Source organism: Alosa alosa, chromosome 7 (genome assembly GCF_017589495.1).
Source record: "Alosa alosa isolate M-15738 ecotype Scorff River chromosome 7, AALO_Geno_1.1, whole genome shotgun sequence".
Classification (NCBI taxonomy): Eukaryota; Metazoa; Chordata; class Actinopteri; order Clupeiformes; family Clupeidae; genus Alosa; species Alosa alosa.
Genome location: NC_063195.1, coordinates 28,315,377 through 28,331,462, shown reverse-complemented (window position 1 = coordinate 28,331,462; position 16,086 = coordinate 28,315,377). Strand labels below are relative to the sequence as shown.

The 16,086-nt window shown below is 45.9% G+C and overlaps 2 protein-coding genes across 2 annotated transcripts in view; one reads left to right on the top strand and one right to left on the bottom strand.

Moving 5' to 3' along the window:
* The window catches only part of LOC125297043 (voltage-dependent calcium channel gamma-2 subunit-like), a 58,633-nt gene extending 53,311 nt beyond the window's left edge, over positions 1-5,322 (top strand). Inside the window, 3 exon segments of the mRNA XM_048247188.1 lie at positions 3,326-3,680; positions 3,682-3,808; positions 3,811-5,322. Coding sequence (XP_048103145.1) covers positions 3,326-3,680; positions 3,682-3,808; positions 3,811-3,963 — 635 coding nt within the window. The 3' untranslated portion in view covers positions 3,964-5,322.
* A 4,873-nt stretch (positions 5,323-10,195) lies between these two features.
* Positions 10,196-15,838, bottom strand: ift27 (intraflagellar transport 27 homolog (Chlamydomonas)). Its single transcript, XM_048247190.1, has 7 exons — positions 15,685-15,838; positions 14,884-14,963; positions 12,110-12,169; positions 11,861-11,920; positions 11,482-11,599; positions 10,920-11,029; positions 10,196-10,357 (listed from the first exon to the last, which is right to left on the bottom strand). The coding sequence occupies exons 1-7, from the start codon at positions 15,716-15,718 to the stop codon at positions 10,274-10,276; spliced, it is 546 nt and encodes a 181-aa protein (XP_048103147.1). The 5' UTR covers positions 15,719-15,838; the 3' UTR covers positions 10,196-10,273.
* Between the last annotated feature and the right edge of the window lie 248 nt (positions 15,839-16,086).

The following is a 16,086-nucleotide window of genomic DNA, read 5'->3' as shown; positions in this document are numbered from 1 at the left end:
GTGGGGGGAGTGTAAGACAGAAAAACAGTATGTAATTGTCAGTGTTGGGCAAGTTACTTCAAAATCGAAATGTATTATGCATTACTTATTACTGTCATTTCAAAGTAATTTGTTACATTATAATATTACTGTCTCTGAATTGTAAGGCATTACACTACTATTGCATTACTTTTAAGTTACTTTCACCAAAATATCTGGAAATGTGGATTTGCCATTCTAAATCCAGTTGATTACGCTCAATCATATAGTCAGAATTTTGTTAAAAACCGATAAAAGGTCAAAGTCTGGTAAATTGTGATATAAATACTGTAACTCTAAGGCCTAGGCCTGCTCATTAAAAATCAATAGAGAGCCTACTATATTGTAAATCAAAGCTTAAAGAAACTGTATGTAAGATTGTGGCCAAAACTGGTACTGCAATCACTTTCAAACTATTGTAGAGCGATGTATCACTTTCCCCTCCCCTCTGACTGGCAGAGCTGGCAACACGGATGCCGAAACACTACTGACTTTGTGATTAGTAGATAGGTGGAGGGTGGCGCATCAGGCCAAAACACAACATGACAACATCAATATCAGTTGAGGGCTGCAACTCCACTTTTTAAATGACAATATCCTGGCCAGACTACTGTTGTCAGTGATATAAGTATTTGAAATAACATGATTTCTTAATATCTAGTGACATATCAGGGCCATTTATGATTAATTGAAATACATTTTTTACATACGGTTCCTTTAATAAAGACATGTCAAGATGGTGGCCTACTGACCATTTTGGTGCCCTAAGTGAGTGGTTTTGAGTGAGTGACATTTAAATGATAACTCAAACACCTGAAGAAAATAAAAGGCCTAAAATAAAGGCCTAAACATTCATGCTATTTACACTTTAAGATCATTAATGCCTTTTTGCCAGCTGTTTTTAAACATTCATGCTGTGTTCTTGTTTTAATGGCCTGGTATCATATCATGGATTATTTTTTTGTCAACTCGGCATTCATGTAAATGCTTGGAAAACGAATTATTGAAGACCCACCAATTCCATTCTAGCACTACGTGGTGGAGATTGAAAGAACCCAAAAAGTATCAAACTTGCATGTACCATGGTGTTAGTGCATTCTGACATTGTAAACGTTATTGATGAAGAGTGAAATGCAGTGTGCAGTAAAGCTACTATTCATTGGTTAGGCTACATGTGGGTGCCCCCTCTGTCCTTTGGTGCCCTACGCAAAGTGCGTGATGCGCGTGGTGGGAGCGGTGGCACTGCCAGGCTACACAATCTTTTTTCTCCATTTCTATCCCTTTATTCTCTTTAAGTTCAATTGTGAATTCAAGTTTACAGCTCAAAGCTGACATGCACTAGAAGTTTGTGTTTAATCAAGAATCAAAAAGATTAGCGTGGCACCACTTTAGATGTTTCATTAAATGACATGTGCTATTTCGCGAGGCATAGTAGATCTTTCGGTTTTGCACAAAGTGCACTAACTATTATGTTCTTCATATCCTTGTCTCTGAGCGTAGGCTTATGGCCATCCCACAAATAGAGTCCGCTGCAGCCACAGTCTTCAATCTTCAACCAGTATCATGAGATAACGTTCAACTATTTTGCGCAGATTTTTTCTCCTCTGTTGTTCTCGCGGTGGTGTTTGCGAATATGTATCAAAACAAAACACTGCTTAATTTTTGGTTAAAATGCATTGTAACGCGCGTTACTGAAGTTTGTACCGAGTAAAATATTACCCCATTTTTTTTGTAACGCATTACTCCCAACACTGGTAATTGTGTGTGTGATTGTGTGCGTGTGTGTGGGGAGAGGGGGGCATATCTGTGTGTGTTTGTATGATGATTGAAAGTGGTTAGCGGAGGCGTCTGTTTATTTTCTTTCCAAAGTAAGTACTGTAGTTACACACTTCTACAGTAAGCAGTTAGCTCATCCCTCTGCAGTCTCCCACCTAGTTGTGAACATGGGTTTGTATGTGAGAGACTGTGTGTGTGTGTGTGTGTGTGTGTGTGTGCACGCACGCTCATGTGCGCCTTTGTGCGCTTTTGTGTGTTTGTGTGTATATGTGTGTGTGAGAAAGAAAAAGAAAGAGAGAGAATAGATAGAGTGCTTGTGAGATTGTGTGTGTGCGTGCGTGTGCGTGCGTGCGTGTGTGCATATATCTGAAATAGGACACAGCAGAGGCCAAGCCTGAGTGCTTAAATACTAGGCCAGCCTGCTCAGCATGGTGAGACTGGATCTTCCCCGTAGTGTTCACTCGTCAGAAGTGCCAGACTCACTTTTCCCTCCCTCTCTCTCTCTCTCTCTTGCTCTCTCTCTCTCTCTGTCCTGATCCTGTTGCTGGGCCCAGAGCTACCCATTGGGATTAATCTCTAAAAATAAGGTGTCCCTGACATACTTTTCTCTGATCCATCGACACGCTTTTGCACATTCTTCTTCTTCTTCTTCTTCTTCTTCTTCTTCTTCTGTGAATGACTGAATAGAAGATGATTCTGTGTGTATGTGTGGAAGTGTGATTTTAAATGTGAGAATCAGAGAGGGGGTTTGTAGAGAGCGATGGAGGAGATGAGTGATTTGCCTGTTAGAGATCATCATTGAGTTTGACCCCAGAGAGGAGACAGTTTCCTCTCTATTGAGATGATGACAAAAACCAGTAGTTACAAGAGACACTCTTGACTCATGATAATAAAACCCCTCTGAATTGTCTTTAATGATTTCCTGTTAGATGTCCTAACCTTCACCTCATGTCTCTATCTACATCATCCCACTTTTCTTCCATCGTTTCCCTTCTCCTTCTTCTTCTTCTTCTTCTTCTTCTTCTTCTTCTTCTTCTCACTCTTGTTGTTGTTGTTCTTCTACTTCTTTTTTTCTTCTCCTCCTTTTTTTATCTCACTGTTGTTGTTGTTGTTTTTCTTCTTCTTCTTCTTCTTCTTCTTCTCACTCTTGTTGTTGTTGTTCTTCTACTTCTTTTTTTCTTCTCCTCCTTTTTTTATCTCACTGTTGTTGTTGTTGTTTTTCTTCTTCTTCTTCTTCTCACTCTTGTTGTTGTTGTTCTTCTACTTCTTTTTTCTTCTCCTCCTTTTTTATCTCACTGTTGTTGTTGTTGTTTTTTTCTTCTTCTTCTTCTTCTTCTTCTCACTCTTGTTGTTGTTGTTCTTCTACTTCTTTTTTTCTTCTCCTCCTTTTTTTATCTCACTGTTATTGTTGTTTTTCTTCTTCTTCTCCTTCTTATTCTCACTCTGGTTGTCGTGGTTGTTGTTCTTAACGTTGTTGTTTTTTGTTGCTTTTGTTCTTCTTTGACTTCTTCCTCTCCCATCCTCCATACAGGCCTGAGTAACATCATCGGCATTATCGTGTACATATCAGCCAACGCGGGCGACCCGTCCAAGAGCGACAGCAAGAAGAACAGCTACTCGTACGGCTGGTCCTTCTACTTCGGCGCGCTCTCCTTCATCATGGCGGAGATGGTGGGCGTGCTGGCCGTGCACATGTTCATCGATCGGCACCGCGAGCTGCGGCAGGAGGCGGCGCGGAGCCAAGGGGCCGCGGGGCGGATCGGACGGCGGCCTGGGCCTGGCGGACCGGGCGGGGGCGGCGCCGACTACCTGCAGGGCTCGGCCATCACGCGCATCCCCAGCTACCGCTACCGGTACCGCCGGCGCTCGCGCTCCTCCTCCTCCACCGGACCCGTCGCACTCGCGCGACACCTCGCCCGTCGGCCTCAAGGGCTTCGGCGCACTGCCCTCCACCGAGATCTCCATGTACACACTGAGCCGTGGTGGAGGTGGAGGAGGAGGAGGAGGAGGAGGAGGGGGGACACCCTGAAGGCGTCCCACGGGACCCCCACCACCACCTACAACTCCGAGAGGGACCACAACTTCCTGCAGGTCCACAACTGCGTCTCCAAGGACCTGAAGGACTCGGGCCACGGCAACGCGGCCAACCGCCGCACCACCCCCGTATGAGCCCCGCCCCCCTCCTCTCTCACTCACGACGACATCCCACGACCCTCTTCCAGAAGAGCCTCCCGCATATACAAACCCTTCCACTCACTCACACACACACACACACACACACACACACACACACACACACACACACACACACACATATACATACATGCCCTCAGCCAGGAGGAAGGAGATAGAAATAAGGAAGGAAAGGAGGGAAGAGACATAAAGACAGAGTGGGAGAATACGAGGTTGAAAGCAAACGTAGATGATGTGTTGATAGCTTCCATGAGTCCCCGAGTTCGGGGAGGCGCAAGAGTTGCAGTGATTAAATCATAATCATTCAGAAAAAAAAAGGCACTACCGTCTCTGCCCAACATTGATGAGCTCAGTGTGTGAAGTGGTGGAAAGAGATAGCCAGGCGAGGAGAGGGCTTGCTGACTAAATAAGGAGGATAGGCCATGCGTGTGGCGAGTTTTGAAAAATATAAAAAAAAAAAAATATTTAGATTTTTGTTTTTGTTTTTAAACTCGTCGCCATCTGCTGCTTAGGTGTGGGAGGGATCTCTGTTCGTCCTCCCCACCTTTAACCTCCAATCATCTCACTCCATTTGATGACATCCGTGTATTTTATTCTTTTATACATGGTTTAAAGGTATTGGCATTAAATACTGTGCCCAGCTTATACCAAGTTTTGTCGAAACAAAAAAGATCCATTATGAACTGATTATATATGGCTATATAAATATATAGATGTGAATAAATTCAACCACAGGCCCTCCCTGATGTAAAACTTTAGGGAAAAGGAAGACATTTTTGGAAGAAACAAACAAAATAAACTAATCAAAACTTAATAAAGTTGCCATGGAAACCAAAAGAGCAAAGGCAGAAGGGTGTCATTGTGACTCAGCTTTTTTTTTTTTTTTTTTGACTGGACGAAGGAGGAAGACGCCAGCTGTGGTCACCTGAACGACTTTTTAAAAAGTATCCCTTGTCTTGCTCTTTACAGGATCCGTCTGCCCTTTGACTTGTTATTAGTTTGGTTTCATTTTGTTTTGTTTCGGTTCGGTTCTGTTCTGGAGGCCTTGCCCTTTTTCTCTCTTCAACAGAAACAACGAGCGCTGTCTAGTGGCTTCCACGGAGTCGCACAACGACTGGTCAGCAGTAGAACCCTGAACTACCATCTAACACTGAGAGAGGATGGAGGGGATTGACGGGTCGGCAGCTGAAGGGTTTGGGATCAGGTCAAAGGTCAAGGACGAGAGAGCTAGTCAGACAGACGACAACAGATCAACCTGCAAGAGGATAAAAACTGTAAATGGGCAAAGAGATCCCACATGAATGACTTCCAGATAAAGAAATTTACGTGCATGCTCAAAAAAAAAAAAATGAAAGGAACAATGTACAACCAACCTGCTGTTTGGAAATGTACATTTTGAAAAGCGATAATTATAGATAGTGGGTGGGGGGGGGATTCAGAGAGAGAGAGAGAGAGAGAACACAAAAGGTGGGAAAATGTCCCTGTGCTGTGTGTTTTTTTTCTTTGTCATTTTGTATTTTAATTTTTCAAGGGGATGATTTGATGTTAATGGGGCTTTATTTTATGCTTGGGGTGGGGGTGATGATCAATCTTAACAAACGAACAAACAAAGGCCTTTTTTAACAGAAACAAAAAGAAAAAGAGAACAACGTCCTTTTCTTTGTAAATGTACTTCTGTGTTTCATTTTTGGACGTCACACTCAGCCTTATTCCTCTTTTTCATCGTCGTTTGTTTTTCGTTACATTGTGTTGTTTCAATGAGGTTCACAAATGAAAAACAATGGGAAAAAAAAGCTATGCCATCTTCTTCAAAAAGGTGCCAAAATTGAATGATCCTAAACTTGGATGCATTACGCCCCAATGTTGAATAAAATTGTAACCCCACTAGGGGAAGTACAAAAAAAAAGTTATTAAATAACTATGTATGGGTTTTTTTTTTGCTTTCCTTTCTTTTTCTTCATCTATATAGCAGCACGCAAACTACACTCACACCAACACACCAATGAGATTCTACCGATTCATATACATTCTTCTTTTATCTCGAGGTAAACCACATCCACTGCATGATATACTTGTCCGCCTTTCTGCTCCATGCTGTTTCCAAGTGAGGACACAACATTGCTTGAAAGCCAAAGGCTTATAGCTTCTGTAGAAACAGTGGAAAATGTGACACCATTACTGCAATGGACTAGTCTAGAGAAGGAGGTGGACAACGTGGGGCCTACTCTACGACAACAGCTGCTCAGAATGTCCGACTTCTCTCTCCGCTATCACTCCTTCCTCTGTGGTCTGTGGAAAGGGCCCATCACGGTGCAGAGCATAGTCCAGTCCTACAGGATGTCTATTGGTATTCTGATGCTGCAGCGCTATCTGTTTAGAGGTTGGTGTAATCTCGCTAGCAGGATGTCTATTGGCATTCTGATGCTGTAGTGCTATCTGTTTAGAGGTTGGTGTAATCTCGCTAGCAGGATGTCTATTGGCATTCTGATGCTGTAGTGCTATCTGTTTAGCATTCTGATGCTGTAGTGCTATCTGTTTAGAGGTTGGTGTAATCTCGCTAGCAGGATGTCTATTGGCATTCTGATGCTGCAGTGCTATCTGTTTAGAGGTGGTGTAATCTCGCTAGCAGGATGTCTATTGGCATTCTGATGCTGCAGTGCTATCTGTTTAGAGGTTGGTGTAATCTCGCTAGCAGGATGTCTATTGGCATTCTGATGCTGCAGTGCTATCTGTTTAGAGGTTGGTGTAATCTCGCTAGCAGGATGTATATTGGCATTCTGATGCTGCAGTGCTATCTGTTTAGAGGTTGGTGTAATCTAGCTAGCAGGATGTCTATTGGCATTCTGATGCTGCAGTGCTATCTGTTTAGAGGTTGGTGTAATCTCGCTAGCAGGAGAAAAGAAGTCACGCTGGCACAGAGTTTGATTCAAGCTGAGAGTTTTGTGGGGCACTGTGTGTGTCTGTATGTGTGTGTGTGTGTGTGAGAGAGAAAGAGGGAGTGTTTTTAGTTTGAATGTGTGTGTGTGTGTGTGTGCTTACGCCTGTGTGTCTGTGTCCTTGCCAATTATTTGATGTCACTGACAATCCGTTAGCCTCCACATTTTTGCTGGCATTTGAATATGGAGCATTTGCCTCCCTCTCTCTCTTTCTCTCTCTCTCTCTCTCTCTGTCTCTCCCCCTCCCTCCCTGGTGTGCGGATCAAAGCTGTGAGTGCGGCTCTCTGCAGCGTGGTGTGATCAGTGAGGAGGAGAGGAGGGGGAGTGTGCGAGTGGAGTGGACCAGGGACAGAAAAAAAGGGATGGGGGGGGTGGGGATTGATCATGGGGAGAAGGGCGAGAGTGTAGAAGTATGAAGGCCATAGGCTATTCCAGAATAGGACCTGAAGACCTAAAAACGGCCATAGACTGGCTCTGGGGACTCCTTCATTCAAAGCAAGAAGGAGCCAGGAACTTGGTTCCAAAGGAGGCTCAGTAGGGTTCCTCAGCCTAGTTCCTGAACCACAGTAATCGGGTCATACAGTTTTTGTGTGTGTGTGACGTGATATACAACACAGGGACAGTTGAGGCTTGAGGTTCTGAGGTACTGAGGCACTGATCGCCCTGTTAATGTGTGGCTCAGATTCATTTTAGCATTTGACCACAAACAAAAGTAGCTTTGGTGAGAAGCTCAGCAGCTCAACCAAACCACTGACTTCACTGTTAACCTCTTTATTTTTGTAGGCTAATTTGACTGCCCTCACTCCAAACTCTTTGGTCATGAGCCACCATACACACACACTCACTCACACACTGTCACAGAGGCGAGAGAACCATGAGCATGGACGCTAGTCAACCTGTGGAAATATCAAGCCATGTCACAAGCTAACATGCATACCACACACTGCCTGAGCAATGGAGCAAGGGGCGAGAGACATTGGAGAGAAGCACTCTCTCCCACTTGAGCCTAATAAAGCTTGGGCTCTTGCTCCCTCTGATGGTGATTAGATGTACTGAGAGTTGTGTTGGGTTGTGTGTGTGTGTGTGTGTTGTACCAAGCAAGCAAGCGAGAGAAAGCGAGCAGAGCAGGTGCAGAATACTAATAGCCGTGCAGTACACTGCAGCCATACCTTGCGCATACTTCTCCAGCCTCTCCACACCACTCTCCCCCACTCATCTCCACCTCTCCCAACACACACACACACACACTTCCTATGTCTTTAACACACTTTGCCAGAACAGGAGTCAGTGGTGTGGTTCTGATAGGGTTTGCCATGCGATGCTCAAGTCTTTTCTCTTGAGGTTGTTTTGGACTGATGGTGGTGGTGGTGGTGCAGGTGATGGTGTCTCTTGATGCAGCTCAACTCGTAGGTGGGTGCTGCTGCAGTGTCTGTCTACAGCAGTTCATTCAAGCATGGTGTTGGTCATTCAAACAGCATGGCCATGTGTGTGTGTGTGTGTGTGTGTGTGTGTGTGTGTGTGTGTGTGTGTGTGTGTGTGTGTGTGTGCGTGTGCGTGTACGTGTACGTGTACGTGTACATGTCCGTACTTCCACGTGAGTGCCTACACTTGGCCCACTGCTTTGCCAGGCCAAGGGGGAAAAAAAATCCACAGGACAGTCTGGGTGTCTCCCTTCCAGCCCAGCACGTCCACACTCCCATGCCAGGACGCCGGACGCTGCCTCCCGCGGCCCGAGCCAAGGCTCTCCTCGCTGGGCCAGACGGGTCTGGGAGCTGCCCTGCCCTCGCACTCACCTCCAGGCCCCAGCGTGTGGCCTGGCTGACTCACCGCCTCGGTGCAAAGCCTGTCGGGCCCCCTGCTAGCCACAGCACAGAGCTGGACCAAGCCAGCGAGTATTTAATGCGAGCGGTATTTTAAAGGAGCGATTCTATCTCTTTCTGACTCAGCCTGTCTCTCGTGTGCAGTAATTAGGCTTAGGCATGCTGGGACACATTGATTCATAATCGTAACCCCCAAACATATAGAAACAACATTTACCTCTCAGTGTGTGCGAGTGTGTCAAGTGGGCTTGAATTAAACAGCCTACAGTAATTATAATTATTAAGGCACATTTGTGAGTATAGCCTTTAAACTCATGACCACAATCTTAACACACACACACAAAAAACAGATTAGCATATTCATTGCCATATGTTCCTCCTCGGTGGTATTTAACTTAGAGGTGTATTTGCTGACAGACTCTGAGGCTTCAGTAGTGGTGGACGATGATAGACATTTGGCGTTCGTCTCGTTTTGCACGTTTCTGAGCCGCGGCTGCCGAGAGGAAGGCGGGCTGACTGGCGGAGAAGGAGGAGCCTGTGAAATTGGATTAAACGGCCGATAGTTGTTCTCTGGAGTGGACCGGAGCCCTTGAAAAGGCGACTCGAGTCACAAGAGGCGAACCGGGACAATGCTTCCTGACCCTGTTTGGGAATTAACCTTGAAATTAAAAACTGTAGTCCTGCTTTTCTCTCTCTCTCTCTCTCTCTCTCTCTCTCTCTCTCTCTCTCTGTCCCACTGCAATTTGTGAAAATGGCTGCTCTAAGACTCAGTCATGATAGTGAGCCCTAAAGTCCCACATGCACAGTGAGAGGACTTGATGTCTCGCCGGGAAAATGTCACACAATAAAGCGGCCATATTGTTTCACTTGCGAGACAAGAGCTCAGCTTTGCCCCGGGGTGATGTCAGTATTCACTACCATCTCAGCTACATCTACTGTATGTGCAGAACTTTTTTTTATTATTATTCTACAGAACATTTGGTGACATTTCTCAGTCTTATGTAGGGCACAGTCGACCACTCTCTAGCTACCATGACATCTATGCAATACACTCTGATGACCTACATACAGTGCCAAGAAAGGAAACTCTACAAACATACATGTAGACAAATCAAACCTTTAATTGGTTCACCGAGATGTGGGTAGTGGCACAGGCAAAAGGAATTACAAAACATCTGACAGAGCATACATTTATGTATAATATTATATCAAAACATTTGTATATAATCATTTTGGTATGTAAGGTACTAGGACGACAACTGTAGCCAACACTGTCATCGCCGTAGTATGTTCCAAGCAGTCCATATAAAAATAAATAAGGGTGTAGTGTGTGCCCGTAGTGTGTGTCCGTAGTGTGTGTGTGTAGTGTGTGTCCGTAGTGTGTGTCCGTAGTGTGTGCCTGTAGTGTGTGCCTGTAGTGTGTAGTGTGTGCCCGTAGTGTGTAGTGTGTGCCCGTAGTGTGTAGTGTGTGTCCGTAGTGTGTAGTGTGTGTTCGTAGTGTGTAGTGTGTGCTAAGGGGGAAAAGATACTCTAGACGGTCTCGATCTGGTTCTGGAGAGCGTGAAAGCCCTGGGCCAGACAGACAAACGGGGCATCGCAGTTCTCCATCTCTTTCTGCAACACACACACACACACACTCATATCAAGAGAGGGGCATTTCCCACATGCACAGGTAGGCACTTAAGAGCACCTCCATCCAGCCACCTCCATGTACAACTCGATTTAAAGCTAGCACATTGGCGTCCCGTCGTGCTAAACCAGCATAATTATGTGATGAAGAAGACAGCCGCAACTCGATTATAGCAGTGCAGAGACTGCTGCTCCAAACCCTCCCCCCTAAAAGAAAGAATACGTGGGAATGTGTGATTTTTCCATCCCCCCCCTCACGACATATCACTCCTCCTGTCTTCTACTGGCAACAGGTAGGCTGCCCCCGCTCAGTGCGTGGATTAACAGTGACGTCCACTGTCGTCCAACTATTTCAGTTCAGTGTGCGGCCACGGTCAAAAACAGAACGGTCGAAGTGACTATTTGGATTTGGCACGTCGTCCTTGTTGCTAAAGGACACCCTGACATCCAGCTGAGACAAAGTACCACTGAGACATCGTCTGAGTCGCCAGTACAGCTGCACTCTGTGCGTGTGTGTGTGTGTGTGTGTGCGTGTGTGTGTACTCACGGCGGACGTCTCAAAGTACTCCAGCCCTTGGCTCTGAGCCCACTCCTGGGCCACGGTCGCCTCCACCTCCCTCCGTGACGACAGGTCTGATTTGGTGCCCACCAGCACCCCTGTCCAGGGCACGCACACACACACACACACATACACACACACGTACACATTAGTATTGTGAAGACAGTTCTCATATTAGTTCACAATTCTGATATTACATTTATCTGTACTGTTAACGGTTGCCAGACTTATTAAAGGCACAGTCCACAATCAAATTGATATTTGAGCTCAGCGGCCAATCAAATCACACCCGTCTCTGCTCCTCTCTGCTGATTGGCTTGAATAGTCTATGACAGTGCAAGCCACTGTGCTTCCTATTCTCAGAGACAAGGAGTTTTGATCTACTGCGTACAGAATGCATCCGGCTTGGGAAATGTATTATCACCAGACAAGGCACAGGTCAGTAGTTGCGCTAAGTGTTGGACAAGGGAGAGGTGAGAGAGTGGCAGCTGAACTCTGGTTGACCCCTGGGTGGTGTGCTTGGGCAGGGTGTGGCTGGGGCGTCTCTTACCCGGGACCTGGAGGCCCTGGGAGAGGGCCCGCACCCTCTCCAGCCAGCGGCCACAGCTACTGAAGGACGCCGTGCTGGTGATGTCAAACGCCACACACACCACCGACGGCTGCCCCCACTAAAAGTCAGAAAACACACACACACACACACAGATGAGTGAACATACAAGATGTAAATGAGTACACACACACAAATAAATAGGGGCATATGCCGTCCATTCATTTTTAACACAAGACAGACTGGTGCATGACATGCTTTCATGTACAGCCTTCAAGTCCCCAAGGGAGAACAATGAATCAAATCATGTGTATGATATTTACTGCTGATGGAACACAAAACATAAATCCAGATGTGACATTGGGAGAACAAGGACACATACCATTTTCTCACAGAACTCCGCAAAGATTTCTTTCCCGGGCGAGTCGAAGATGTACAGCTCCTACCCAGATGAACAGAGGAACACACAGAGTCCAGGGGTCAACTGTGTTTGCTCACAGGTAGGGTACATGATGCGTAACGGTTTCTAACACGTAACACTTATTGTAACATTCAGTCAATATATCCGCACGATCTGTGTAGAACGTTCTGTACGTTCTGTACAGAACTACGTTCAGTGAAGAACACTCACCACACTGTCACTAGTGTTCGGGATGTTCACACACTTTGTCAGCAACTCCACTCCTGTGGTCTGTAAGACATTGGTCAGAGATATAGTGTAAAGGCATTCAATGGCTTATAAGACTAGGGAATTCTGTTCGCTTTTGGCAAGAACCACAACACACCAAGCTTGAGTGGAATTTTCCACCCTGTGCCCAGTGGCCATTTGACATCTCAACAGATGAGGTCAAGGCTAAGATTAAGCTAAACTGTATTGGTGACCACAAACCTTTCTGCTACACAATCAATTACACTAAGCTGGGTCATCGCCCCTCCGTCTGGTCCTCCAGAGAGCCATTATGATGTCATAGTTATATGTGTGTGAACACAGAGCAGATCAATCACACAAATCTGGCTGCTTCCTCCGATGATAGTTCATGAATTACACACATTGAGGGAGTCTTGAATATGAACACTAAAGTGTCCTATACGTATATTTGCCTCTACAGGATTTGTGGACATTTGATCAGTTTGACCCCCCAAACAATAATAGCAGCATGTATTTTTATTTTTATATTTGCTTGTTCTAGTGCTCGGGAGGTACTTAGCTCTTTACAGAGGAGTAAGTTTGACACACTCGAAGAGCGGTGCTTGGTGGTCTGAAATGCCAATGACACAATCAGCAGGACTGTGTAAAGCGCACACCCCGACCTGTTCAAATGCTAACAGCTGTTCCGGAGCTGCCAATCTTGCTCGGAGTTGTCGCTGCTCCCGCTGACATCATTAGCTTTACCTGATGAGGTGAGGCGAGCGGCGACAGAAGCAGATGCCATGTCACTCGAGCCGAGCCGAGTCGAGCCGAGCCCTCGACCCTCGAAGGGATGGCGCTGCGAGATCGGCAGCTCGGCCTCTGAGATGGCGGCCGGCAGTGGTGGTGGTGGTGCCGGTGCGCGGCTAACAAGGCCGCTGCTCACCGGAATGCCAATGAGCCGTCGTTAGGAGAGGGGCGCAGTGCTGGAGACGCCGTAATGAGCCGCTTGGCATTTAGAGGTGAGCCCGAGGCCTCTGCTGGCATCACTGATGCCCACCCACCCAGCCCCCTCATAACACGCGCACGCGCACACACACACACACACACACACACACACACACACACATTCTCTTCAGCTAGAGTGTCTGTGTACGTCTCAACGGTTAAAAAACAACATTTGATTAAATCCTCTTTCCAAACTCATTATAATCTAAATATGACTTGAAATGTTCTTCCTTTGTCTCATCCACCTCAACCTCAACCTCAATCTTCCAATCAAGGCACAGTGCGTGTGTCTCTGTCTCTCTCCTTTCCTCTACCCCTCCACCTCTCCTTCCTTCCCCAAGCCTGGAGTCGCTGAAGGCTCTTTGTGCTGCGGAGCACGTCCAGCTTGTCAAACACCTTTAGTGCATCCACATCCACACACACACACACACACACACACACACACACACATCCACACACACATCCACACACACACACACACCACATACACACACACACTGATTACCGTGGCCTTTGTATTAATTATTGACATTCCTGTCACCTGCAGCCTTCTAGCCTTGCTGACGCGAGCAGAGCTGCCTAGCCCACCCTCCCCTCCCCTTCCCCTGCCCCTACCTACCCAAGGCAATCGACAGGAGCTTTTGCAATCTGCTCAGGCTCCTCGGATGCTAAGGCCAAAGCCATGTGCATCCTGGACCTGGCGCGGCTGATAAGCCTGTGCTCCGCACTGCAGACTGCACAGCCTGGAGCAGGCACCAGCAAACCCTGAGGGAGCAGGTATACGCCACCCCGCTGCAGCTTGTATAGATACAGGAGATACATGAAGGATACACTAGACCTCACGGGGCAGGTAAAGCCAGACGTACACTAACAGTGGGGGGAATTATGTGCAAAAATATAACGAATACTGCCGACAAGCACCACTTGTTGCCTTCATTTACAAAAATATCCAAAAGATGAACATGTCATAGGTCTAAAATGTCAGAACACGGTTGCACTAGTTTTAATATCTAACAGCACTTTAAGCTTCCTCATCTCTTCCTGTGATGCATCCACTGGTCTACAATAATAATAATAATAATAATAATAATAATAATAATAATAAAACTTTTAGCAAAGGTATAGGCAGACCCTTACTATTTATATTAGGCTAGTAATTAGCATCCTTGCCACAGCAGACCAGACGAGGCCTTGCGTTGCTCTCAGTGAAGATTACTGCAGTCCTGGCTTTATGTGAGGGGCCACGTTCCATGAGATTCTGGGACTGGTGCGTCAATACCACATTTCTATGGGGGTGGGGGTTTCTCCGGAGCACAACCTTGTGCTGACAGAGCTGTACCTTTTTCCTCCACCTACTGACACTGAGAGCTTTTAACGGTTTAATGGTAATGTAACTGACGTAGCTTACATAGGCAGTGTTGCAGAACTGTTTGGATTTACATACAAGTTGGTTCAATATTGCAGACAACTCATATTATATTTTACCACGTCTGCTCGCGGACCGGGACCACACTTTGAGAAACATTAACTGCATTCTTGTGTACTTCTTGTGTCCAACTCTACCGCTACATTCAGTCAGGCCTTCATTGTTTGATCAACTGACTAAGTTTTAACACAATCAAAAGTAACTGAAACAAAGAAACAACCTGCACTGAGGTTGACAACGCATGTTCACCATTCAGATTAAACACTGGGGCTTCAAGGCTACACCTAGTCCGACCCTCCAACCACTGACTGCGTTACATTTGTATGTTTTAGCCTTGTCTCACCATAGAATACATTTTCTGGAAATGGGCGCCGTCGCTCCGGAACATCTGGGACAAGGCGCTTTTCCCTACCGCAGCATCCCCTGTGAAGGCAGACAAGCATACGCAGTAGTAGCCTTGCAAGCACAGTTTGTGTTAACATCATAAGAACGCACCGGGGAGAAAGGAAGATTCTCTAGGACAAGTGGGTGGGAAGGGTGACAACATTATTTGTACTAGTAGATGTTCATACATTTTTCTATGGCAATTTCGTATTAATAGTCTTACATTAACGTTACTGAATAGCAAAATATGGTTGTAAAGAATATTAAAAATGAATGTAGGCTACTTAACCGTACTGGCTAGTGACGATGACCGAAACTGACTTGCAGCCAAGATATTCGAGAGGGGTTTAGAAAGGTTTGCAATGTAGCAGCTATCTAATAGGGGGAGTTCCGATAGCTTGAACACCGATCCTCAATTTCGCCTTGGATATAAAAAAAAAACGTCTGGCAACTCCATACATGTGAATGTAAGTAGGATGTCAGTTGTTCTATTATCTAGCGTTAACGTTAACTGATAAGTTGCTCGGCTAAAGGAAGCCATCACCAAAGGATCAAACCATTTCCCATTTCCCTAACATCCACTTTGATAAGATAGCAGGTGTTGTCGGCCACCATTTGAAGAACAACACTTGGCGAGGTTGACGTTTAACGTTAGTCAAACTTCCAGCTAACATGCATGATTGCAGTTAGCATGTTGATAATATATCAGGCATGTTGAAAATCGGCGTTTGACAAACTAGCGACAAGCGAGTGTCCTTACCAACGAGAATGCATTTTGCCCTTAACTTCACCATTGCCGGGAACAAGTAAGAAACACAAATGCAGCCTTGAACACTTAGAAGCTAGACCATTTGTTTTTAGCTTCATCGGTTCTCCAGCCCTCGCACAATCTTCCTTGTAGCTCAAGCATACAATCCGTCGCATAGTAACCACAGAGAGAAAATGTGGCAATATCATTGGTTAGTAGTGTATTTGACGTACATTAAGGGGCGTCTACGTCTAGTCTACGTTGATCTAATTTTATAAATCAGCATCACCACTAGAGGTCACTGTGTAGCCTACGCTGTATACGGTTCTATGTGTTACGCACTGGGTCATGTTCGGTCCCAGGGCAGTTGCTGCTCAACATGGTCACAGTGTAGCGCACAGTAGAGCTCACAAA

Coding starts and splice junctions, on each gene's coding strand:
- ift27 (XM_048247190.1), bottom strand. CDS start 15,718: ATGGTGAAGTTAAGGGCAAAATGCATTCTCGTTG. Junction 11,600..11,860: donor CGGAGTTCTGTGAGAAAATG/GTATGTGTCCTT, acceptor TCTGACTTTTAG/TGGGGGCAGCCGTCGGTGGT. Junction 10,358..10,919: donor AGTACTTTGAGACGTCCGCC/GTGAGTACACAC, acceptor TGTGTGTTGCAG/AAAGAGATGGAGAACTGCGA.